The 24,968-nt window shown below is 45.6% G+C and overlaps 8 protein-coding genes across 8 annotated transcripts; 5 read left to right on the top strand and 3 right to left on the bottom strand.

The window, feature by feature from the left end:
• Nucleotides 1-826: 826 nt before the first annotated feature.
• On the bottom strand, nt 827-3,976 carry FOMMEDRAFT_96218 (uncharacterized protein; the record flags this gene model as incomplete). The annotated part of the gene is made up of 13 exons (XM_007270938.1): nt 827-1,261; nt 1,324-1,383; nt 1,441-1,590; nt 1,646-2,092; nt 2,156-2,263; nt 2,321-2,529; nt 2,624-2,936; nt 3,010-3,306; nt 3,359-3,421; nt 3,472-3,575; nt 3,628-3,753; nt 3,804-3,876; nt 3,929-3,976. 13 exons carry the CDS (start codon nt 3,974-3,976, stop codon nt 827-829), a joined length of 2,433 nt encoding a protein of 810 aa, XP_007271000.1.
• A 969-nt stretch (nt 3,977-4,945) lies between these two features.
• On the bottom strand, nt 4,946-7,502 carry FOMMEDRAFT_23503 (uncharacterized protein). The gene is made up of 2 exons (XM_007270859.1): nt 6,684-7,502; nt 4,946-6,576 (listed from the first exon to the last, which is right to left on the bottom strand). The coding sequence occupies exon 2, from the start codon at nt 6,448-6,450 to the stop codon at nt 5,023-5,025; it is 1,428 nt and encodes a 475-aa protein (XP_007270921.1). The 5' UTR covers nt 6,451-6,576; nt 6,684-7,502; the 3' UTR covers nt 4,946-5,022.
• A 1,724-nt stretch (nt 7,503-9,226) lies between these two features.
• FOMMEDRAFT_161515 (CDF manganese transporter) lies at nt 9,227-11,200 on the top strand (the record flags this gene model as incomplete). The annotated part of the gene is made up of 13 exons (XM_007271043.1): nt 9,227-9,283; nt 9,346-9,567; nt 9,627-9,704; nt 9,767-9,824; nt 9,878-10,054; nt 10,120-10,126; nt 10,186-10,304; nt 10,390-10,497; nt 10,559-10,597; nt 10,652-10,677; nt 10,733-10,894; nt 10,949-11,110; nt 11,180-11,200. 13 exons carry the CDS (start codon nt 9,227-9,229, stop codon nt 11,198-11,200), a joined length of 1,236 nt encoding a protein of 411 aa, XP_007271105.1.
• A 2,242-nt stretch (nt 11,201-13,442) lies between these two features.
• Nucleotides 13,443-14,300, top strand: FOMMEDRAFT_161514 (uncharacterized protein; the record flags this gene model as incomplete). Its single annotated transcript, XM_007271042.1, has 4 exons — nt 13,443-13,556; nt 13,619-13,693; nt 13,755-13,818; nt 13,879-14,300. 4 exons carry the CDS (start codon nt 13,443-13,445, stop codon nt 14,298-14,300), a joined length of 675 nt encoding a protein of 224 aa, XP_007271104.1.
• A 405-nt stretch (nt 14,301-14,705) lies between these two features.
• FOMMEDRAFT_95734 (diadenosine 5',5'''-P1,P4-tetraphosphate asymmetrical hydrolase) lies at nt 14,706-15,490 on the top strand (the record flags this gene model as incomplete). Its single annotated transcript, XM_007270907.1, has 3 exons — nt 14,706-14,808; nt 14,905-15,050; nt 15,152-15,490. 3 exons carry the CDS (start codon nt 14,706-14,708, stop codon nt 15,488-15,490), a joined length of 588 nt encoding a protein of 195 aa, XP_007270969.1.
• Nucleotides 15,491-15,506: 16 nt separating this feature from the next.
• FOMMEDRAFT_161512 (uncharacterized protein) lies at nt 15,507-18,023 on the bottom strand (the record flags this gene model as incomplete). Its single annotated transcript, XM_007271041.1, has 2 exons — nt 15,507-15,939; nt 16,006-18,023. The coding sequence occupies 2 exons, from the start codon at nt 18,021-18,023 to the stop codon at nt 15,507-15,509; spliced, it is 2,451 nt and encodes an 816-aa protein (XP_007271103.1).
• A 310-nt stretch (nt 18,024-18,333) lies between these two features.
• FOMMEDRAFT_95837 (uncharacterized protein) lies at nt 18,334-19,039 on the top strand (the record flags this gene model as incomplete). The annotated part of the gene is made up of 3 exons (XM_007270914.1): nt 18,334-18,534; nt 18,593-18,780; nt 18,847-19,039. The coding sequence occupies 3 exons, from the start codon at nt 18,334-18,336 to the stop codon at nt 19,037-19,039; spliced, it is 582 nt and encodes a 193-aa protein (XP_007270976.1).
• Nucleotides 19,040-20,301: 1,262 nt separating this feature from the next.
• On the top strand, nt 20,302-21,833 carry FOMMEDRAFT_161510 (uncharacterized protein; the record flags this gene model as incomplete). Its single annotated transcript, XM_007271040.1, has 5 exons — nt 20,302-20,371; nt 20,617-20,698; nt 20,750-20,882; nt 21,129-21,317; nt 21,816-21,833. The coding sequence occupies 5 exons, from the start codon at nt 20,302-20,304 to the stop codon at nt 21,831-21,833; spliced, it is 492 nt and encodes a 163-aa protein (XP_007271102.1).
• Nucleotides 21,834-24,968: the final 3,135 nt, after the last annotated feature.

Genomic DNA, 24,968 nt, shown 5'->3' with positions numbered 1-24,968 from the left:
TTATTGTTAAATTAATCTTTAGTCACAATTTAAGATCAGGTGAGGGATGGACAGATTACCGGCCGCTTCACATTCTATTTTGCCATCAAGGAACTCCGAGGCGACATCACGAGCGCACCTTGTCGAATGTATCTAATCCACCTCGCCAGGCTATTGGCATGCGCAGCCGCTCGTGTACTATGATCCGAGGTTTATTTAACAATGAGCGATGTAATCGCGCGCTGACGCCCACAAAGACGTAGGAACAGTATTGACTATTAGACAGAGAAGCTGATTCCAGTGGAGTTTACTCAGTTTCATGTCAACAGCTGACGAAATTTGCCCGTGGATGATCACGAAACGACAGGAAAGGTGTAATAGACAGACAGTTCCAGAGAGTGAAGATGATCCCGCGATGCACTCGTGACGGAAATAAAGCAAGCGAGGCAGAGAGTTTGATCAGTCCCAGTTCACGGGAGAAGACTAATCGTCAAAGTTTCCTTTTGTGACGTCACGTGTTTGATTGGCATCAAATTACCACGCAGGCACATCAACGAGCATGGCACGGTAAACATCCAGGCAGGAAGTACTGAGCAACGATTCCGGAAGTTTAAAGCATAGCATACGTGTCTTAGATCACTTGAACAATCATTTTGCGAGCCTCGGACAGGAAACAAAGATCTGATATAAATGAAGATTAATGAGCAAGGGCTTTACCGACGCAATACCGTGGGACACGCGCAGGCATGCATCTACAACCACCAGTGCATAATATGGTCATTACCGAAGTATACTTTAATCGTCCGAGACAAATAAAATACATCGCAAGATCGGTAAGTCACGGAGGTCATTGTGAACGCGAAACGCCAAGCCAGTATGCCTCCTCCGTCGTGCCCGAAACAGCCTTGTCCACAGCAGATCGCAGAGCAGCTTGTGCGCTCACCACTGATGCCGACAATTCCGACACCGAAACCGGATCAGTTCCTGAACGAGCAGGGTGAACGTCACCGGCCCGCCCGCCCGTCCGCGGAGGCATTTTCCGGGGTCTATCGTTTCGTGTTTGTATAGTCGAGACTAACGACGATGCAACATCGAGGGCGAGGGTTTTGAGAGGTGTCGGGCCGGGTTGTTGTCTTGTTCCATTCGGGTCCGAAAGGCCTGGCAGGATCCCTGGTTCTACCGCGGTTCCACCTATCCGTGTATATGGACCACGAAGTTCACCGCGAGTAGCGTGTTGCACTGTAAAGAAGGGTACTAGACGGGAGCAGAAGGAAACAAGGGTCTGTAAAAATTACAAGGTCGATAAGTTTCAATGCAAATGCAATTGTTGGTTTTGGTTTTCACCTCGTCATTGTTTATCCATGATCGACGTTGCCTCAGTCGAAGGATGAGGAGCAAAATTAGCTACAAGTAAACAAAATTAGCACGGGACTCCCTAAAGAATCTCGGTCTTTAACTAACCTCTATGGTGGCCGGACTCTTATCACCAAGCTCCCAGAGTACCTTGGGCAAATGACAAAACCAATTCTGACAGGCTTTCTGCAAGTCTTCATGCAAGAGGCTTCCAACTCTGAACGACCCTCCCCCTTGGTACGCTCGCTCACTTTGAAGCTAAAAGAATGGCAGACATTACTAACTGGAGGCGTGCAAATACAATATCACTAACCATGACGAGTCGCCCGACGAATTCCGTTGCGACCGGCTTTACACCACTAGAAGAACCCGCCTTCATAGCATGTTGTAGAACGGCTCCTAGAATATCGGAGTTATCACCTTCGCTGTTGATTAACCACCAAAGTGTCGGTAAAAGAGCGGTATACGTCTGCGCTGTGAGCGCATGGCCTAGCGGGTGCAGAGTCGCACTTGCTCCTGAGCTCGGTGACCCACTAAGGTATCGAACGACGAACTCTCGTACCCTCTTCGCTTGTTTATCCGCACCGTTGCTTGTTCCAGTCGAAGAATTTGCTTTCTTTGTTTGCGGGTCAAGCTTTCGTCGCTTCGCCGTTGGCCCGCGAGATTCTCGCCGCGGACTCAGATCCAAGGTATGATCCAGCGTCTGAAGTGAGAAGAGCTCGCAATACATGAGGTTCATCTGTTGAAAGGCATTTTCCGACTGAACGGATTGGGGAAGAATGTTAATATCCATATTTCCTTAGAACGAATGAATGAAACACACCTTTATTTCTGGTGCAAACATCCGATTCTCGCCGAAAGGAAAGTACGGGAACATGTGAGCAACGAATATGCTTAGGTCGTTCAGGACAGCTTGCTTTTGATCCGATGACTTTTATGCAATGCAATTATCAGTTCATAACTATAAACGCAAAAAGATTGCACTTACGATACTATTATCTCGAAGAGAACAGCCGTACAAGGATCGAGCGATTTCCAGCAGTGAGCTAGTGAGCTCAAGCTCTGTCTCGGGGCTCGCTTGGGATGGTGAAAATACAGATGGGGCGGCATCGAGGAGCGAAGACACCAGCACGGGGTGGATTGTCCGGCAAAGTGACTTCGCGGTACGATTAGCTCGGCAGGCACAACTTTCATGAACTAGACCTCACCATAAGTAACCAGCTCTGGGAGGTCTTGAAACCCTCTGGTGAAGCTTCATTACGAGAAATATTGTTAATATCTGTTAGTGCACTATCCAAATCCACGAGGTTAAGCGGTGCATTCTGATTTTCCGAAATGTCGCATAGAGGAAAGTGCCCATAAAAGTCGGTACCGTCACCGTATGATTGTACGTTATCTCGGCGATGAGCTAGTTTGTTCGATCGTCGTAGAGAAAGAAGGTTGGCAAATGAAAGAAATGCCTCATGGGATTTAAATGATCCAGAAAGGTACCAAAGAGGTATCGTGTCTCTACCTTGGAGATCCGCAACAGAACCGTGCTCAGACGGTTGCTGCAATGCGTGAAATAGAAACCTCGAGAACGACTTCAAAATGCGCGCTTTTGACTGCAAATCCCACAACTTAGATTACTGGTGACTAGCACAAGCCGCTATTACTTACCGAGATCGACAGCGTGACGGCAGTTGTTGCTTGGCGTTCAGCATCAGGTACCGACCTGGACGACTTGGTCTCATCTTCATTGAATCTTGTGCCTATGTTCAGAAGGCCAAGGAACCCGTCCAGCACCTTCCGTCCATGATAGTCCTGGTTTCTGCCCGTATTGTCGTTCCAGAACCCTGCCACTACCTGCTCCGGAATCACCCCAAGCAGAAGGTCTATAATGCTTATCGCATCAATTCTTATCTCCGGGAATATGTGTGATTGAGCGGAAGCAGTGAAAAGGAGCAGGGTCGGAGCGTGTGGCACGAGATGTTCCTGGGTTGAAAAATTAGATGAAGTGTCGTGAAAATATAGCGGTCTGACGCACTCGAGGGATTCGAGGAAGAAGCCATGCTAGTAATGAGTGCAGAGATCTGCGGACTGACGCATCCTTTACACGCCTTTAGGAATAAATACTGGGGCAGGAAGTCCTTAACGCACCTCGTCATTTATCAGGCGGACACAACCGTTGACTAATTTTGATAAGTTCGGCTCAATGAGCGCACTGTGTTCTCCCAGCAGTTCTTGCAGCCCATGTAATGCATCTATACACTGCAAATCCATATTTTTTCCCAATTGAAATGAAGCACTGCGAACCTCTGCGTGTGCCCGCTGCATAGTGCCTCAAATGCGCTAGCAAGGCATCCAGGGTAAGCCTTCGTTTCGTTGTAGGTTCTAAAGATCCCGTCGAGATTGTAATACTCTGCTGGGGCAAAGCAATAGCTGAGGATTGGTCCGTAGGTATACTCAAGTAAAATGTATGTAATGCTCACATCGCGCCTTGAACGAAGTGTCAACTGCATTGCTCGCAGCTTGCTTCCCCTTCCCAAGCTTCAACCTTCGTTTCTGGGCGGGGTTCGTAAGAAACGTTATTGTTTAAAGACAAGACATAGCTTACAGTAAAATCAGCATTTTTCTCTTTCTTGCTCTTAGCACTTTTCGTCATTGCAGTCAAGATCCAAGACCAGGAATGCTGAGCGTTCAGAGCAGAGCAGCATCCAAAGATGGCGTAAAATTTTGCCGAATGGGACGCGTCGATCACGCTAATTTGAGGCTTGTCAAACTTTGTTTCCTTCGACAACTATACTAATGCTGCAGAAAGTTGAATTCGCACTACCACTGTTAATGCATTGACCTGCTTTGTCACATTTAACGGCATACTCCTTTGAATATCAACGCCCTCCTCATATGCAGCAACACCTTGTAGTAAGCTCTTGCTCTCGTTCGTTGTAGCACGCTGATTCTAGAAATACTCACAATTTTGCATGCTCGTCTTATACTCTTATCCCTTAAATACATCGATGGTGAGCATGACTTATTGGCTGGTTAGTGTTTGCCGCCTGCTAGCTTGCGGGTTGCAATACTCTGGATAATGACACCTTCGACACCTCAGCAGGCCATAGGAGCTCCTTGTAACCAAAAGTAAAATTTTGAACTCTTTGTTTACGCCTTTCCCGGCAGCATCCGAGGTATTCAAACCGAGGTTATTGAAAGCTTCCTTGCCTTCTCTAGCAATACTTCTGGTTGTGTCAACGACAGTGGAAAGCAAAACGTGCCGCACCTTTTTTCTGTGTATGTTTATCTTGGTGATGCTACACTTTGACTTCGGCAGAAGTTGGTAGGTAGGAAGACAGGCCAGTTTGTCGTTTAAATGAAACTAAAGCACATTAGTCAAAGGATCACACTGCAGACACGGTAGAAAATGCACCCGATAGTTCTATTAGTTCATTCGAGAGCCTCAGAAACCGTCCACTGGATCGTCATCTAGACCACGCTAATCCCAGAGAGCGACTGTATATTACACACGGAAACTCGGACACACATATATTCTGAAAGGTCTATACAAAGCACGCCAATATGTTTACTAAATATTTAAAAATGGGAACTAGTGCCAACAAGGAAACTGGAAGGGGAAGACGGCACCAGACACCTCCTCAAGAAAAAGGGAAAGAAGGTGGTAGCATAAAATGACTCAAGTCGAAGTTAAGCAATCTAGTCACGATTGAAGCGGAAGAAACGGCGCCTCCTCCAGGTCGACTTCGACGGCGTCATCTTATCCTTCGTGGAAGCTGTACTCGCGGGGGAGTAATCAGAAGAAGTACAAGAGGTAAACGTCCCCGTGTTCGAAACGGGATGCGACAAGGAGGAATGAGCATCCATCGCGTCTTTTGTCGCGGGTACAGCCGTTGGCACGCCGGACTGTAGGAGAGGAGGGATGTCACTCGGGATCGGCAAGCTCGGTGCGGGGAAGCCACTCGGAAGAGTGGGATCGTTGGACAAAAGTGCTGGCATCTGCGGCTCGCGTCCCATCAACGCACGTTTCGCTCTCATGAACATCGGAGGTTTCGGTGCGTTTTGAGTAGGAGCTGGTACCGGAGCACTGGCAGACGCACTAGGATGTACGGGTGCGCTGACTGGTGCACTACTTGGAGCACTGAATGGTGGCTTGACTGGTGCACTAGGAGGCACATGATCAGGCTCACCTGCATCCCGAAAGACTTGTGCGATCGACCTAGGCGCGACAGGTGGTGCTGGGGCTGAAACTGGTGGTGACGTCGGTGTCGAAGCTGGACGTGAAACCGGAAGTGAACTTGGAGGCTGAACAGGGGGACTGGGGACTGATGCTCCGTCCGGAACCGGGTGGCCACTGGTTGGTGTATTCGGTACCGGTGCTGGAACAGAAGGCGCAAATTCAATGTCCATAACAGGAGTTGCACTAGCGCTACTGGAGTCTGTGGTCGATTGCGAAGCCTGGTTTGTCTGGCCAGTGCATGCAGGAGACGAGGACGGAGTAGCAGTTATCGACGACGGCGATGCAGACCCATTCCCCGCTCCTTCGTCGGCGGCATCGGGTTGTCCTGCCTGGCCTTGCAGACTGAAAGGCGCTGCGCCGCCTTGTGCGCCCATTCCAGGTTGCCGGTTGGCACCTTCCACGCTGCCTTGCATTGAGCCAGGGGACAAGTTACCAGCGACGCCTCTAAAAGGAGTGTTGCCAAGCATCTGACCCGCAACTCCCTGGCCATTGGGCAGCTGATTCACACCACCTCCGACCACGCCACCAACAACGGGAAGACCACCAGTAACCCCTCCTACAATACCTTCGGAGTTTGGAAGGTATTGTCCGCTTCCTACGACATTACCAATAGCTCCCGAGGCCGGTGTTCCTCCACTAACTTGACCGGGAATTCCAGAGATGCTTCCTGGAATAGGAGCGCCGTTGGTGAATCCGCTGGCTGCATTAGGGATTTGAGGATAAGGCACCAGGGAAGCTGGAAGCTGTGGTTCCCTCTTCTGCGGCAATTTACTATTCACATTGCTGGCCTGAGGGGAAGGCTTAGACTGTGGTTGGACACTATTCATGGCCTGGTTAGGACCGTTAGTCTCGGAACCTGCGGAAGCGGGAGCGCCTGGAGGAGCCATAGGGACCGCAGCCTGTCGTTTGCCAAGAGACGGGGCGTTGGAGTGTGCCGCTGACACAGAGATATCTGCGTCCTTGTCGGCTCGTATACCGAGAGCAGCCAATGTGCCACCTACAGTATCTTGTACGTTATTCGTCAACTCGCCGATTGATCCCGTACTGACAAGTCCTGGCAATGTGATGTCCTCCATCATGATACTGCGGCTCGCTAAAACATGTTGTTCAATCAAGATACTTTAAAAGATGATGAAGGTACTCTTACGTGCTGGGCTGGGACTTCCAATTTCAGGCGCGGGTCCAGCAAATTGCGCATCAGCAGCTGAGCGCGCGGAGTGAGGCGATGCACGTCCGATGACCGGAGACTCTGGAACAACAAGTGCGGAGCTCTGGAGTGCGAGCGATGCCGTCGCAGCCATGACGAAGGAAGTAGAAGTCGGCAACTTCATCTTGACTCGCCAAGAGAGCGCGAATACTGTGCGATGAGTGGATGGCAAATCGCAGGAGATCAACTCGCGAGACAGGGGACGTGGAAGCTAGGTCTACGTTATGTGATAGTCGAGAGACAAGAGGCTGGAAATATATTGGCTAGGCATGCTGCCAGCCCGGCTAGAGAGTGCCAGTCTGAGACTAGTAAATCAGTAGTAACAGCGTCAGCCTGGCCGACCCTCACCTCGAAGTCAGTCTCAGTCTAACCATGATGGAGCCATGACGTAGTATAAATCACGTTGAGCACTAGACTTCTGCATGCATAACTGTCATCACTTGTAGTGTTCGCGGTCAACAGCCCTTAATGGTCATTTGAAACTCCGCGCGTCTCGGGGACGCGTCAGTCACGTGATGGACGGGCGTCGATCTTAAAATGAACGAAGTTCAACGAACGCTGTCACCCTAGTTACACCTAGCCTCAACGATGAACACAAGTGATTCCGGCATAAGCTCACTTGCGATATTCGTGTTCATAGTTTCAATAGTAATGTTCGTCGTCATAATAGGTTGTGAATATTGACTCAGAGTTTTTCTCTATCGACTTCAGTGCCTGCTTCTTCCTATGGCTCCTTCTTTCCTCCTGTCTAGGCGTAAGCATTACTCGACCGATCCGAGAATTTTGGGATGCAGCGGTACTCTCGGCTCGTCTCGAACCTGTCGTAGGACCGCGCGGAGTGTATACGGCGGGTGTGCGGCGCCGACACGAGCTTGGTGCTAGTGAGGCGGACATTGACCTCTGGGAGATGGAGACGTTAGGTGCACGACGTGGAGGTTGAGCGTTCACTTGTGGCATGCACGAAGTACCGCTCTCTTGGGCTTGGATGTCGCGGATGCTGATGATCTCGTAGTGTCGGTTTGTTGGAGTGGGAGTGGGATATTTAAAAATTGACTCAATTTCGGAACTCAAGCGTGGCGGCAGCGCTCTGTACGGGACAAGAGTTCCCGTGCGAAGGCATCTCGATTGACCACTTCCAGTACGTTTTTCTTGGCGCTTCTTACTGCCTGTTTTCTAAATCCGTCCTTAACAGTTTCTTCGGCTCAGTCGGCCAGGGAGTTCCGTCGGGACCTTTGTTATAATGAATTGTACTTTTGCCTTCTTCCTACAATTGAACTAAAGGAAATTACTCCAGAGAGATCATGACGAGACAAGGACTCTATGTCCAAAGAGCTTAATTACGACAAGAGCGGGTCACGTTTTCTCCCGCGTTTTCAGCTTTTATTGGTTCGCGGCGGCAATGAATTCTTTCAGGTCCTGGGCGCATCCTTGTCATTATTCGCTGAACGCCCCAGTCGAAGTCGCCCTTCACCGACTTCTCGCTCACCGCGAGTACAAGGAAGGCCATCGTGGATACGGCATTTATCTGATCTGATAAAGTGAGAACATCATCTACGTGATAAGCCAGTCGTGCAACATCTACAAAGCGACCGACGGTGGCGTCATGCGAGCGCGCGGCCTCGCGTGTGAGTGCTTCTCAGTGAGATGCGAAAAAGTTGCCGTATCGCAAACTCTTTTCGACCTCTGGCATAGCGAATCCATGAACCACCCCTCACTCTATCACGCGGCCTACTGCTCGCGTGCTGAGTACTCCGAATCACGACTCTGGCCTCACTTTCTTCCGTGACGATCTTTTCCCAAGCTCATCAAAAGACACATCGACACGTTTAGCAGTCTTTGTCCGCTTGCATGATAGATGTAGCCTGGCCTTTGGCGTCTGCAGTTTACCCTCCAAATTAGGCGGAGCAGGGCACCCGTACAAGACGGTGACAAATGTCGAATAAAATACGAGGGCGGGCGTCCGAAGGAACAAAATGATATCCTCTTATATCCGACACTCGCACCATTTGTGTAGCTTTTTTGATTTTACACCAGTCACATGCCAGCGTTAGCATGCCGCTTCCCAAGACTGCCCTGGCTTGATCTAGCCTTGTCCTAAGACCGCATTCGCATCCGCACTGTGTTACTTCCGAGGAGTGAAGAGATGCCCAGATATTCTGCCGTGGGATACCGGGGGACGTTTGTCACAACTAGTGCAGCGCTCTACTTTGGCCGTATAGAATAGCCCATAGCATAGCTGCGTTGGCTGTAGAAAGTATACCTCGTCCGAAGCACTGTTGAGAAATTAAAAGAAATGATAAAGAGGACCGGTGTTGCCGGATAGGGTACCAGTGGCTTGGTACACCAGGCATGAGTCTCCAGAGTGCCGGGTCAAATCACGTGATCAAAAGTCTCCAGAGTGTGCTGTTCCACTCTGCTGGGTCTTGCGCGGGTCCACACCTTTCCTCACCGCGTCCATGTCTGCTGCTGCAGCCGGCCAGCCTGCCACGTCTTCGCACCTCAGCAGCGACAAGGTATGTCTTCAGTCGCCACTGCCTCATCGACGTGGCATTGATGTGATTTGTCCCCCATTTAGCCCCAGCAGAGCTCAGACAACCTCAGACGGTCCAGCTCTTACGACACCTCAGGCAGTCCTTACGCGTCTATTGACATCGAGAGCGGTGTTACTAAAGGGAAGGGTAAGGAGGAAGATCCACTAATGTTCCAGAGTGGTCTCAAGACTGAGGAAGAGCTTGACGAGCTGCGGCGACGTAAGAAGGGCAGGAAGCTCGAGCGATTCCATCGTGAGCAAAATGACGTGAGTCTGTCTTGTAGCTTTGTATTTTGTGGGGTTGTTATTGAAGTGAGAAATATCAGCTTATTGAATCCCTGCTCAAATCGATGGACGAGCATACTGAGGAGGCGAAGGAGGTAGAAGAGGCCGCACGCTTGCCGGTGGGTGTTACCTGTGGCCACTCGAAACCTCGCCTCGGTATGCTTCACATTAATTAAATTAGGTCAAAATCGCCGTCTGGGCGAGTCTTCTGGCCAATTTCGCGCTCTGTGTTCTGCAATGTAAGGCTTAGTTCTCTGTGCTTCTCGGATTCTTTACACTTCTTCGTGTCTAGTGTATGCCGCAATCTCCTCCGGCTCATTGTCATTACTTGCGACGGGTATTGATTCCGTCTTCGACATTGGCTCAAACGTTATGCTTGTCTGGATACATAGAAAGGCTCACTCCCTTGACGTGAACAAATGGCCTGTAGGTGGCTCTCGTCTTGAAACTATAGGAAATATTGTCTACGGTCTGCGAGATTTACTTCTTTACCGAACTTTTTCATGCTGATTATTTACCTCGACTCTATTCCAGGATTCCTGTGAGTAGGAGCTCTTATCAGATTGTAATAGTAGCCTTGGCCTGATAATTGTTGATAAGGATGGGTTCGGTCAATCTCGTCGTCATCGTGGAATCCATGCATTCCATTATTGATCATGGATCCAATGAGCTAAAAGAGTTCCATATCCCATCCCTCATCGCTGTTGGAGCTGCTCTGGGTACGCAATGCACTCTATGACGACTCTTTCCCACTGACGTCCACGGTACCGCATTTCGTACTTTCCACTCATTTCCACAATTTAGGCGTGAAACTTCTGCTTTTCATTTATTGCTATAGCATAAGGAAGAACTCGAGTCAAGTTCACGTTCTCTGGGAAGACCACAGAAACGATTTATTTATCAATGGTTTTGGTACGTACAAACAAGCATTGTTTCCACGTGTAGCGATTAAAAATTAACGCTTTTCCTTTAGGGTTGCTCATGTCAGCTGGTGGGAGTAAATGGCGATGGTGTACGAAATTCGTGCTTCCGGCGGTCTCATAGTCTGATTTGGTCTTTCTTTTAGGGCTAGATCCGGCGGGGGCAATTATCGTGAGTAATACTCATATTTAGAATGTTCATTCCCTTATAAAGCCCCTGCAAATAGATCGCTGCAGGGGTAATCGCATCGTGGTCAAGGACGATTTATAAACAGTTTGAGTTGCTTGCAGGGAAAAGCGCGCCGCACGATTTTATCAAGCTCTTAACCTACAAAGCAATGACGTTCAGTGAAGTAATAGAACAAATTGACACCATACGAGCATATCATGTTAGTACATCTTCCGCTTTTTGATTCTTTGGAAATTCTAAATTATTTGGACAGAGTGGCCCAGAGTACTTCGTCGAAATCGACGTTGTGATGCCTGCAGAAACACCGTTATGGAAAGCACACGATCTAAGTCAGCAACTGCAGGACAAAATTGAAGTCCTTCCGAATGTTGGACGAGCATTCGTTCATGTAGACCACGAAACGACACATACACCGGTGCGGGGTTTTTTTTTATCGAACATATCACCATGAATTTAGTAATTTGACAATCATCCCGTTACATAGGAGCATCGAAAAGTCATATAATCTGTTCAACTCGACCCCGTCATGGCCTGACAAATATATACATACTTCCGGAAATTTCAACGCTATCTATTTCCTCGTGTCTCTCCAACGTTCCTCCCAAACATGCACCATGCTAATACTAATCGATTCTTTGCTTACTGATGACCTTGGAGTGTAGGAATATGGATGGGAGAAAAGAATAGACGATGGCACGATTGCTGACTATTATTTATTTTCCCTGCTTACACCTTGCTTTCCTTAAACATTTGTACATGTATGAGCAGCGTACAGTATAATCGAGAGAGTTCGGTTCATCTATTCTTGTGATTCGGTTGCACATGGGTTCGGAGCAAAGGGAGGGCCCAATTTTGCGTCAACAAGGACAAATACTCTGCATTTGCTGAAGACATTGCACACGCTTTCAACGAATATGTACATATATATATTCATTAGCTACATGAAAGGAAGGTATTTATTTATCCCCGATAATGTGCTTCTGTATTGATTCCGGGGTAGAGTAATTTCTCCTAAAGAAGGGTGTAATATTGCTGTCTGTGTAGTTCAGATTGCTGCTTCCGACGTCTTGGGACAATATAAAGTCAGCTTCCATGAGCCGGATGGGCAACAAATAGTATCTACAGCATTCGAACCGACTCACTGGTCAGTAGTGAAATGTCACGAAAAGAAAGGGCAGAACTGGAGGATGCTTTATTGGAGTTCGGACTTAAAGAAACAGAATTCAGCTACACTGAGCAAGACGTTGAACGAAAAAAAAAAGAGCTCGTACGCTCCTTTCTTTTCGCTTGACGAAGAGTACCCTAAGTGATACTTTTCAAGGCACCGTTATATCATCCTGACAAGAACAAAGGAGATGATGAAAAATTCAAACGAGTGACTACACTCCTTTCCCCCCTCTTCTTTCCCCTTTGAAAGGGAAAGGGTAATAATATAACACTAATATCCTATGCCTAGATGTATGCTCAGGTAGAATTGCTAAATAAGTATATTTGTCGGCGCAACAGGCAAGGGAATTATGATGATGACAGTATGTGATAAACTTTCGGATCACATGAAATGAGTCAAACTGATGCAGCTCTCGCATATTAGCAGATTGTATAGACCCAATTATATTGACTGCTGAACCAGGACGGCCTGCTGGTTTGTATGCAGAAGTCCTACAATATGTAGTAAAGTCTAATTGCTGAAACCAGGCTGTGATCAGAGGTCAAGTTCTTTTAAATCTCATACGAGACTGTCAAGTAGTAGCGGTCAATACAAATATGTCTGGATAAGAAAAGAGGTAGCACCAGGGCTTATTGTGAATAAACAAGTGAAGGTACCAGTACATGATGACTATACGCCAGAAGATGAATGGACTAAACCAGACTTGGGTACAAAAAGCAGGAAGGATCATGATACTGACTCGGAGACGCAGAAAGAAAGGACGAGGGAAAGGGGCACTCATACAGAGCGGGACCGTCGAACTAGGAAGCGTTACTTAGTAAGGAAGAAATGAGTCGAACTGATCGAGTATGGTAGGGAATGTTTGTTGAAGTATGTTGGGAGAAGGAAATGGACATTAGCACAAGTGCTGACTATTATCAATCAATCCTCCTCGAATATCTGTACATATATGAACAGTAAGTATAACACGAGCGCGAGGTTTAATTGCACTTGCAACTCGGTTTGTACAAGAAACAGCGTAAAGTATAATCAACGGGGTGAGTTATCTATCCTTAGAATTTGTTTGTATTCCAGTTCGAAGCAGAAGGGAGCTCATTGAAAGCTGTGGGGTTACTGGGGTAAGCGCGAAAAAAAGGTCAAGGGGTTATGCACATGTGGGAAAGCTTACAAATACTCTTGACAAAAATAGACAATTTTGCCTCGCTCGATGCGCGAAAGACAGCCATGTAAGCGCTAGGCCATAATTTATAACAAAATTAACAACAAATATAAAATTATATGACCATACTGCACCTGTGGCGAAGTACATTAACAATACTTTTAGTCCATGACCACTTTTTAAGAATGACGCCTTGGGCTTGGACTTAGAACACGAGGCATTGCTAGTAAGCTGTCGTCATGAGCGACTGCTTGACAACGGTTCAAGTATAGAACCCTTGGAGCAATACAACATATTTGATCTGTAATTTTGATACAACTTTGCAGCTCTATTATATTGCACAGTATTTTGATACAGGTGATGTGAAACAGCTCTTGTATATACAACCAAGATCTTTCAGTGTTGTCTCCTGTCTCCATCATGGATGCTGATGAGTATCGAAGAAAGGTTGAAGTAGCATTGGAAAGATTCGAACTTAAAGGCAAAGAATTCGATTATGACGAGCATGATGTTGATAGTAAGAAAAGGAAACTGGTATGTAGGTTGGTACCTATTGGTGACAAGTTCTGACACAAGTAACTCTTTGATATGTCAAGGCCCTGTCATGCCATCCAGACATGGATGAATCAGCCAAGAATAAAGGTGTAGATATGTCTGGGAGATTCAACGAGGTAATAGTCCGAATTTGCAGAATAGAAGGAATCTGAGATGATAAGACAAGAATTCATTTAGCTGAATGCCCAAGCAACCTTGCTGAAGGATTACATGAAAGAACGTGCCCTATTCCGCATGAGAAGTTAGTTATATACTATTTAAATTCAGGCATTAGTAATAACATTGACTGTAATCTGACTAGCAGCCTCAGCACCTTCAACACCCTATCGTGGAACTTGGTCAGGCCTTCCTCCTGGAGCGCGAGTAATCACGGTTTCCCCAACGGACGGATCTTCTGGAGGATCGAAAGAGCCAACATTAGGAAATCCTCTGAGCGATTCGCATGTGCCAGTGCCAGTGCCAGTGTACAAGGAGAAAAGGGGACCACTGGGAATTATAGTGCGAACGAAACAGTACGTGAGTGCTGACAGTGGTGGCCTATATGAATCGGCACACCTTGCTACAGCTCCTCGAGCAAATTTACGTGGGGAACGGACAAAAGCTGATAGAGATACAGCATCGCGATCCTATGACAAAGAAAATACTGAGAGGGAGAAAAAGAAGAAGAAGCCGGTAGTTGTGCGAGACCGTCGAACAGGAGAACATCGCGTGGTGACTAGGTGATTCGAGCCGATATTATACCAGTTTGGAGTCTCGACTCTCGGGGAGCCAAGTCTACCAGTACATACACAGATGGAGATCCTCAGCAAGAACAGTTTGTTATTTCTGGTGCATTTGTTTGGTATATGAGGTTTGCTGTGTGTCATGCAGTAATACTCGGCTCGGCGGGACTAGACATACAATGAGCCTGTACGTAGACAATAGATTGCATACATGAGAACATGAGATTCATTGGGAAGCTCCGAACAAGGTTCCCCCCAAGTGCGTGGTCACGTCAGTCACGAAAACTCGTGATACTGTAACACGTCCACTGCACTGCTTTCTTTCTGCATCTCATCTGAGTTATCCACGGAGCTCAAATAGACGTCCGCTGGCAGGACAGGCTAGAGCCGCTAGACATTAGACGAAATGAACAAGCTCCTGTTCTCAACAATTGACGTCACCCGACAAGCGTTCTATCGTACCGCTCACGCCTTCGCAATCGTTAATCTCAAGCCAATCGTTCCCGGTCGTGAGTCTTCGTACCAACCCCTTGATAGGATAGTGGTTTTCTCATTTGACTACTCTCTGTCTCTCTATTGCTCGTAACGTGTTAATTGTATGACAGACGTGCTAGTCATTCCGACGCGCGTCGTTCCACGTCTATCCGACTTGTCATCAAGCGAAGTCGGCGAGCTCTTCACAAGCGTACAGCTTGTCGGACGCGTCGTCGAACGAGCATATGGTGCTGACAGTTTGACAATTGCTTGTCAGGTGTGTAAAACGACATTCCATTCCATATCCGTGTACAAAATTAATCTAACAGTCTAACTACAACTGGGTATTTTTCGTGAACATCGTTATCGGTCATGTAGGATGGACTTGCTGCCGGACAATCAATACCACACGTACACGTCCATGTCCTTCCGCGAAAGCTTCCCGGGCGTCCGGATGGGGGGGATGCGTTCTCTGAGAACAACGACGCAGTCTATCCCGCGCTGGAAGATAGCGAACATACGCTTCCGCGTGATTTGCAAGCTATGCAGCGCGAAGTGAACAAGAGAGCAACAAAGGAGGTAGAGGGTGACAAAAGAATGAATCGATTGAAAGTTGATGCAGACGATGAACGTCCTCCGCGTACTGTAGAGGAAATGGTTCGGGAGGCGGAGTGGTTGCACGGACTTTTCGAAGGACAAAGTCAGGCACTTAATTGAGTAGTAATCCGTGCCTTCATGATGACGTTGATGCACGTTGGTCGGTGCTTACTCCTGCAAGGTCGTTCGAGGATCGAGTGTCCTGTCTCGGCGGTCCAGCAGCCATGCTCTCGGCACCAATGCCAGAGGGGGTAGGAGGCACCTCGTTATCCTCCCATGTCCCCGGGACAAGAACAATCGGCAACAACCACGTCGCACTCAACACAACACCGTTTCCCTTATCAAACGTAATTGTCGCCTTCCAGCCCCACGAAATAAATGCACCGATCATACCGAGCAGTGGCACGAGCGCTCTAAGCAGGAGAGCAGCTGGTGCAAGCACTGGAGGTAGCGTTGCAATCGGTAAATTCTCCAGCAGCCAAGTGAGCGCTGCCGTTAATAGAGCCGCGCGTTTTGCCGTCTCTATGGTCCGATTGCTAAGTACATGAAGGACAGGCGGAGGAAGGTATCTAGATACGAATTGATTAGACTATTTAGAATAGAACAGACGATAAAGATTCTCTAATAAGACGTACATGCGGTATCCCCACCAAAGCACCTGAACTGAGATCTGTGTTCGCGATGGCACCCATACGACCCTTTCTCTAGGCCGTGGTCTATCGCTTTGCTTGCTAGCTTGTTCTGCATCACTGGTAGGCTGCAGGGGAGTGTTGTCTACAGTAGCTGAATGCTCCTGCTCGGCCTTCGGCTGAGTGCCCTCCGAATCGTCTGATTCTTCTTGCACTGGTTCAATAGTCGATAACGCGTCAAACGAAACAAAGCCACGTCCATCTGCCCAGCGACGGCGCAACTCGTCACGATATGCACGTTCTCGAGCATCGTCAGATCCATCTCCGTACAATGTCACTACCTCAGATGCAGCCAGCTCGACAGTTGAATCAGCATCTGGAATGAGTGGCGAATAAAGCATTATGTCGCGTGAGCCTTCGACCTCGGACTCTTCTACATCAGACTTTGACGCCTCTTGTGCTGCTAAAGCCGACTCTTCCCTTGTTTCCTCGGGCGCTTCCCCCTTCTCCTTTCCTCTGTTCTTTCCGAAAAGTTTGCCCCACATGGACTCTGTCCCTCGTACGAAAGCGTTGTTCATTTCACGTGCATTCGAAAGGAAAGTGCCGAACGGTGAACTTGTATCAGCATTGCTTGTTGATGAATTCTCAGGTTCATTACCGGGGTGTACTGATTCATCTTGGGCAACCGGGCGTGTAGGTGTAGCTGTTCCGGAGGTAGTAGGGGAGGACACCTGAGCATCGTCGACGGATGTAGGTAAACCGTCCGATGGACGTGTTACTCCGGAATCAGGATTTGAGTCAACGTCTACATCGTCTGCCGTTAATAACATGGACATCCGTTTTGCCAAATTCATTGCGAATTCTTTTGCCTTTTCTGCTTCCAAGGCATCAGGAGGTGACGGCACTGCTCCTTCCGAAAGAGGGTGGTCGGTTACAAATGTAAGACTTGGAGAATCCGTGTTTAGAGTACGGGCTTGTGTTGATCCTCTTGTGTGTCTGTTTTGCCCGGATAGGGGTACAGAAGAAACTGTAGATGGTGCAATCTGTACGTTCCAGCCTTCGACTCGTGTCGTTGGCGATCTGCGTGCTGTCCGATCTGCACTCTCTCCATCCTTTCGCGGGAGCCAAATTTCTTGGGAGGGATTTGGGATTCGCGTCGTGGCAGTACTTGGACTTGCATATACACCGTATTTTCCCATACGCGGAGGATTCCCAGTACGCGAGTGATTATCGGGTCTTGCTTGGGCTGAGGATTCAGTTTCATGTCGTTCAGAAGACGAGTACTGATATTTTCGGTAGTATCCTCCCTCCCTCGGATACATTTCTGTTCGGCTTCGAGCCATTGATGTCCCAACTGTATTACTCCGTGCAAGCGGTGTGTTTGACTGAGGACACTCTTGTCGCGGATTTGCTTGATTCCATTGGACCTCCGATCCCGATCTTCCGTGTTGCCGATTCGCATCATGCCATCGGCCAGAAGTGTGCTGACCTTTTGCACTGGATGGAGGGTGTGTAGATGGATTGCTCTGACCTGTCCGACCATAAACACGCCACTCCTCGGTCGTAACAACACGCTCCGTCTTCGTGTCTCGTTCGTGCCGAGAAGTATCTTTTGCTGCGTTGCGCGCTTTCCTGAACCGCGAAACAGGATTCATATGCAAGCCTGACGATTGCGATGTGGACGTCGCTGAAGGTGCGGCATACATTGGATCTGCACGGACATTTGAAGCATTTCCGGAGCCTCCTGGTGGTAAATTTTGGCGAATAGTGGACATCGACGGTGAAGACCTGGATTTTACCGTCGCACTTATCCTACGGAATAGGGATGGACTACGTTTAGGACTTTGAGCATGCTCCACTACATGGCTAGGACCAGCTTGTTCGTGTGCTTTGTCGTACTCGCTGGGGTAGTGCTGTATGGTGGCGGGGTCTGCTCTTCGGTTGTAACCTGTATTTCCATAATCTGGTGATTGCTGAGTGGAAGAGTAAGAGGCATAGTGCTGAGAGTCAGCAGTGACTGGCATCGAAGTTCAGCATTGCGTTCGGTACCATAAGGACGCTGGAGACGGTGGCAGTCACATTACGTAAACTCGTAAACTTGCTGTATCTGTATTTCCCATTCTCGTCAATCGATTTCCATATTCGTGTGCTGCCCAAAATTGCTTCTGAGGCCTTGTATAGTATTTCATCTTATGAATATGCCGATATACAGACATGAGGTCTGCACGAGGTGTCCCTCAAAGCTTATTTCCAGCATTACAAGTGAGCACAACTTGTGAGCTAAACTATCGGCATCCCACCTCGTCCAAAGCTGGTCTCCAAACCCTCCTCCAAATGCTGCCACAATCGGACGAGACATCTGTCCCCGATTGCAGCGAAAGTGACACAGCAGATTCACGTCTTGCCAGCGGGTTTATTTACGAAGAAGATGAGAAGCGTACATCCCGGGATTGGTCCAATTGGGATGAATTTAGCGTTGCACTACCCCTAATTGAAAGAAATTATACGTTTTATTTCTCTCTTGTTACATTCCGTGTGCGTCATAGTCAATAGTATTGATTGGCACTTTAATTTAATATTGCTTTTATGCTAGGTTGGCAATCAGTTGTTTAGAGTCCCCCGAGAACGATTTGCGAATTTCTCCGAAGTATTCCGTGATATGTTTGCGATCGATGCGTGCAGCACAGTCCCACATGAAGGTGACTCTGATGATAATCCAATCCACTTGGAGGGTGTCGAGGAAGGTGCATTTGAGGACTTGTTACACCTGCTTTACCCTGAGTAAGTTGTAACAGAACCAACTAGTAGCTCCTTGCCGAACCTACAATAAAATATCTCTTATGTTAGGTGTCTTAAAGCAGGTGACACATCCACTCCTGATGATGAAAATTTCTGCCTTCGTTGGGAGAGAGTACTGGCCCTATCTCATATGTGGCAGTTCCATGATATTAGGTGCCACACAATATCCAAGCTTGAGGGGTTTGAGTATGATGGGATTAGCAGGGCACAACTAGCACAGAAATACAAGATCACATCTTAGTACATGCCTGCATATATGGCACTGGCAAAGTGTAAGCAGCCTTTGACTGTCATAGAGGCTGCCTCTCTTGGTGTCAGCAACAGCATAGAGGGGACCTGAAGGCTCAGCAAGGGGACCTAGGCTACAACTATCCTACACAACAGAAATACAGAATGTAAGTACTGGAACATAGTCAGAACTTGCAGAACAGGCAGAGAGAGAGAGTGAGACAAGAGTAGAGTATATAGAGTGAGCCTAAGAGTACAGGACTATCTAGAGTAGACAAGATCAAGACTACAGGACCAGTCTAATCTTGTATGCCTATATATACTAAACTACACAAGAGTACTCAGGGAGCATGAGCTACTTAAGAATAATAAGCCACAAAGAATGAAAGAAAGGAATGTTAAAGATAAAGGTATAAAGAATGAAGGGATGGACAAAGGGTAAGAGACTATAGAATGAACAAAGAATGAAGGGGTGGTCAAAGGAATGGAATGATGAAGTAAGGAAGGGTAGTAGTAAGAGTCAGCACACATATAGTCTATAGACAGTACCCCTAAGGGATGGAAGTCCTGAGTTCTAGTACAGAAGGGTGTACATCACGAAAAAGTCACAACAAATGTATTTAATAATAGCAAAAGTAATCTAATGAAATGATTTCATAAGCATTACATTCTAAAACACTACTTGTATTTTACTTGTAATGTAATTATAATGATTGTATATAAATGTAAGAAATATACAAAGTTTTTATTAAACTAAAAACATGTTTTAGAGCAAGTAAGCTTACTAATAGTATTATTACAACATTACATGTGAGATACAAGCACTTAACTCCTATTATAATATGCTAAAATTATATTATAAGTTATTTGTAACAATAGTTGATAGATTATAATAGTCATAAAAGTAATACATTGTACTTGTAAGTTAATTACAATACTTTTAGTAAGATAATATGTGATTATATATATTAATATTGTTAACAATCACCCTGTTAGGCTTATAATATAATTTAGTTTTATTTTAAAACTATATTTTGAAGTGATTACATAATTGAGTACCGAAGATCGAGAGCATATAATGACGCACTTGCTCTCGTCACTCCTTTCCCTCCTACCTCCACTATCTCCCCAATCCTCTTCCCCCAACACTATGTTGTTGCTCTTGTTCTCTCTAGCCCATTCTTCTGCCTACAAGCGTCCCACCGGCGGGCACTCTGCCTGCTTCAACATAGGCAATAAACATCACTGTACTCGTCTCTCCAATCTGCCGCTGCGATGCCCGCGCTGAGCCTCAGATCCCGCGATGATGCCACCGAGCTGACTACACCGTCCTTCATCGTAAAGCGTAAGCAGCCAGTCCACTTCATAATAACTCGCACAATGGTTGCTCATCCCTCTCCTCCCAACTTTTTGTCTCCCTTCCACCCCTCCCGCTCCTCGCTCCGCCACTTGCGTTACCTCTCCTTCATTGTCCTCCTTTGTTTACACTCGCCTTCCTTTTTGCATTCGCATTCGCACATCCGCATTGTTGACCAATGCCGAACGACTTCTTCAATGTTTCCATACATTCGCATACTTCCTACTCTGTAGTGCAAGCAACAGTCGACAAGCGCGCGCTCGCGACAATACCAACGTACGACCACTCCCATGGTACGACCCTCTCTTTGACGCTGTACGTGCTCTCCTTCCCTACCCATTCCATGCTTAACATCACTCTCTACAGGTCCACCCCACGTGCATTTACATTCCCTAGTGCAGCAGACAACACCATATCGAACGGAAGCAGTGGACCGCCACTTACCCCTCTTGAGCTGAGTCCGTCCATACGTTCCACTTCGCCTTCTCTGTTCGAGCCGGTACGTCCCAGAGATACACCTTTACAATCCACAAAAACGACTCAGTTCACTACTCCTCCAATTGCACGTCAGTCAGAATATAATCATATGCATACTGATATGGCTTTGTCTTCAGCCTGAATCAACTTGTTCAACGCTCCGGATCTCAACCTGTATGCACCACTCACACTTGCTACACACTGTTGCAGTACATCCACCTTTTATCTTGTATTGTCACTTGCTAACTACTCTAAACCTGTCTAACAGGTGCAGCCTCAACCTCCACAACCCGCTCGACCTCATCTGACACACACACGCAATTTGACTCACAGGTCCCGAGTGACGACCAACTGTAGTGACAAAGACTACATCAAACGGCCTGAGGATGCGTTCATCCTTTTCCGACACGAATTCTACTCACGAAAGAACAAGGCAGAGGCTGCTGGTGGTGCAGAGGTTAGGACTGTAGAAATAATGTATCATTTATTATTTTGTATTAAATAATTAAATATAATTATATTTTATTAATTATTTGATAAAAAATTGTATCCAAAGCAAAAGGAAGCAATTCAAACGCTTGTAATGACTTATAAGTATTATAAGCAGATATTATACTTTCTCAAATAAATAAGTATGTCTTAGTCTTGTAATCTTAGAAAGTGTTATAATCACTTTTATAACTTGACAATTTATAAAATTATAATGGAAATTGCCAAGTTTTAAAAGTATTCTCACTTACTTATCTAACATTGTACTGTCATTACTTAACCCCCCAGGAAGATTATATGTAATTGGACAAATTTTATAAAATATATAAAATATATGAGATTACAAGTAAGTACAATACTTAAGACTTTTTTGTAATGTAGAACCCTTAGAACTGAAGGTACAAGGGTAGAGAACTGTAACATCACCCTCTCTCTAAAACCAATTGTCCTGATTGGTGAACATTAGGCTTGGTCAGTAGCTTAGGTATAGGTTGGAATGGTAGGGTTTAGAAATCTGTGAGGCAGAGTTGATGCAGAGCACCTGGATGAAGTCAATAGAAGTCTCAGATTGTCTTAACAGTATGGGTGAGATTCTCAGCAGGTTCCCAAGTGTGTTCTTCAACTAGGTATCCCTTCTAGTAGATAAGGAACTTGAGCTTTCTACACACTAGCTTAGTATCTGTTACATACTCTACTTTGTATTCTGGTTTAGAACTAATGTGTTCTGGTAGAGACAGTAAGGGTCTTTGTTGTGAAGGAAAACCTGGATTGTAGTACTGAGACAGTAGAACCTTGTTAAACACTGGGTGTATACACTTCCATGTTGTTAGAAGTTAGAGTTTGTAGGCAGAGGTACTGACCTTCTTTTTAATAACAAAGGGTCTAAAGTGTTTATTGTCTAACTTCTTTATTAGACAATCTGTGGTCAGGTTAGTAGCTTCTAGTATAACTTTGTCACTAGGCTAGTAATCCTTAGCTACAGACCTCTTCTAATTATAGTTCTACTTTATAACCTGTACTACCTTTTCCAAAAGAGCTTGTATGTCCTCCCTGGTTCTGTGCATCTGTTCTACAAAGTCTGTTGTAGATTCAGAACTATTGTTCCAGTTCAGAACTGTTCCCTAGTACAGATGTCTTCTATAATTGAGGAAGAATAGGGATTGTCCTGTTGTAGAGTGTTACTAGTTATTGTGTACAAATTCTGCTAGAGCTAGCTATTCAGACTAATCTGATTACTAATGATTGATAAACATCCAGAGGTAGAGCTCAATCTCCTGATTGACTTGCTCAGTTTGACTGTTAGTCTGTAAGTAATAGGTAGTAGAAAGGTTCCCTTAAATTCTGAGAAGTATATACAAGTCCTACATGAATTTTGACTTGAATTATAGTCTGTAATTATGAATGAGCTTCTGAGGGAGTCTGTACAACCAGAAAATGTGATCCTAATAAATGTACACTATACCTTCAGAAGTAAGTTCTGTTTGGGTCAGAACTGTATAGACTTACTTAGAGAATCAGTCAACAATCATACAGATAGTATTATAACCCTAAGACTCAGGTAGCTTACTAATCAGGTCTACTAAGACTTCTTCCTAAGAGTAATCTAGAATCCAATATAGATGTAGGGGAGCCTAAACCCTTGTCTGGTAGGCCTTAGTCTGTTAGTATGTATTATAACCAGTTATGTACTTTAGGATTTCCCTCTACATTCTGAGCCACTAGTAGTTCTGAGTAATGAGTTCCTGTGTTTTGTGTTGGCTCAAATGTCCTACAGTCAGATTGTTATAATGAGCTCAGACAATGTCCTCTTACAGCTTCTAATCCTTCAGAATGTACAGTCAGCCTTCCTAGTAAACTCATCCATCCTTATCCTCCTCCCAATCCCTAACCTGCTTCTCTAACTGCTTTACTACAACCTGGTTGTGTGTGTGTCTTAAAGCTTACTGTATACAGGTAATAAAGTTAACATTCTCAGATTTGAGTTGGATCTCTCAGATTGTCTCAGACATGAAACAGGAATTGTTTAGAAGAACAAGATTTTTGTTATCATTCTCTCCCCTTTCATAACCTACTTGTCTTAAGAGTAAATCAGCTTTTGTTATTTGTGTTCTAGGTTTGTGGGTCAGTACAAAGTTGAAGTCCTACAGTTCTAACATCTAGTAGGCTTAGTAGTAGTTAAGCTTCTAAGGTGTCTAGAAGTACTAGAGATTAAAGTAATCACTCTAAATCTTAAACTTCTGTATAGTACTAAGGAGATATTGACACTACTCCTTTAGGGAACAGACAATTGTAAGAAGTTCCTTGTTATAAATAAGATAGTTCTGTTCTGTTGTAGAGAGGGATTCTAATCAGAACACTATCAGACACTACTTTCTGTCAATAAACTAGGACAGTACTACTCTATTTATAAAGTTGGAAGAGTTGGCTTTGACTCAAAACTTGTCTACAACTGTTAGAACTACTAATACAGGCTTACTAGTAATAGCCTACTTGAGAGACTCAAACACAGACTGTTACTGATCATTCTATTACTAAGGAACATTTTTGCTAGTAAGATTGTAAAGGGGCTAGACAATAGTACTGAAGTCTTGAATAAAGTATTAGTAGTAGTTTACAAACCTAAGGAATGCTTAGACCTGTTTCAGGTTCTAAGGTTGTAACCAGTTCTGAACTGTAGTTACCTTTGCTGGATTCATACAGACCTCTCCTCTACTAATTACAAAGCTTAGATAATCTACTGACTCCTACACAAAAGAGTACTTTACTTCTTAAAGGAACAGTTTATTATCTCAGAACTGTTGTAGAACTACTTAGATTAGTTAGTAATAGTACTTGACTATCTGGGTGAAGATCAGAATGTTGTCCAGATACACACTAACATGCTCTGAGTCAATCAGATCTGTAAGAATGTAATTCATAAATGACTAGAATGTTACAAGTGAGTTAGTTAGTCTAAAGAATATTATAGTTGGTTTGTACAATTTACAATTAGTTCAGAACACAGTCTTCCACTCATCTCTGTCTTAGATCTGAATATTATTGTACCTCTATCAAACATTCAACTTAGTAAAAACCCTAAATGTATGTGTCTTATTAATAAGCTCCTAAATCAGAGGGAGCAGGTACTTGTTTTTGACAGTACCCTTATTAAGACAATAATAATCCTAGACTAGATAGAGCTTCCTATCTTTCTTTTTGACAAAGAAGAAAGGGGAGGCTATAGAAGACTTTAAGAGTCAGATCTAGCTGTTCCAAAGATTTTCTCAAAGGAACTTGTTAAGCACCTCCTACTTGTCTCTGTTGAGTAGGTAGACCTTACAATCCTTAGGTTGGAAACCCTTGATCAATTCAATTACATAGTTCTAAGGATAGTGTTTAGGAAGCTAGTTGAATTCCTCTTCACTAAAGACTTTAAGGAACTCTCAGACAAAATCTAGCAGGCTGGGTCTATGTGTGTTCCAGAGTAGAGTTGTTTTAAGAGGGTTCTAGACTAGTTCTATCATAGACATCCTTCAGATTGACTCTGTTCTACCTTAACTAGAATATCTATCTATATATCTATCCTAGTTAAAGAAGAACAACTAGTCACCTTCATTAGAACTGTTAGTAACATTAGAAG

The sequence above is a fragment of the Fomitiporia mediterranea genome (genome assembly GCF_000271605.1).
Source record: "Fomitiporia mediterranea MF3/22 unplaced genomic scaffold FOMMEscaffold_15, whole genome shotgun sequence".
In the NCBI taxonomy this organism is placed as follows: Eukaryota; Fungi; Basidiomycota; class Agaricomycetes; order Hymenochaetales; family Hymenochaetaceae; genus Fomitiporia; species Fomitiporia mediterranea.
This window is presented reverse-complemented; position numbering and strand designations above follow the sequence as displayed.

Excerpts from the sequence above, each read along its gene's own strand:
- FOMMEDRAFT_23503 (XM_007270859.1), bottom strand. The coding sequence starts at position 6,450 with ATGGCTCCTCCAGGCGCTCCCGCTTCCGCAGGTTCCGAGACTAACGGT.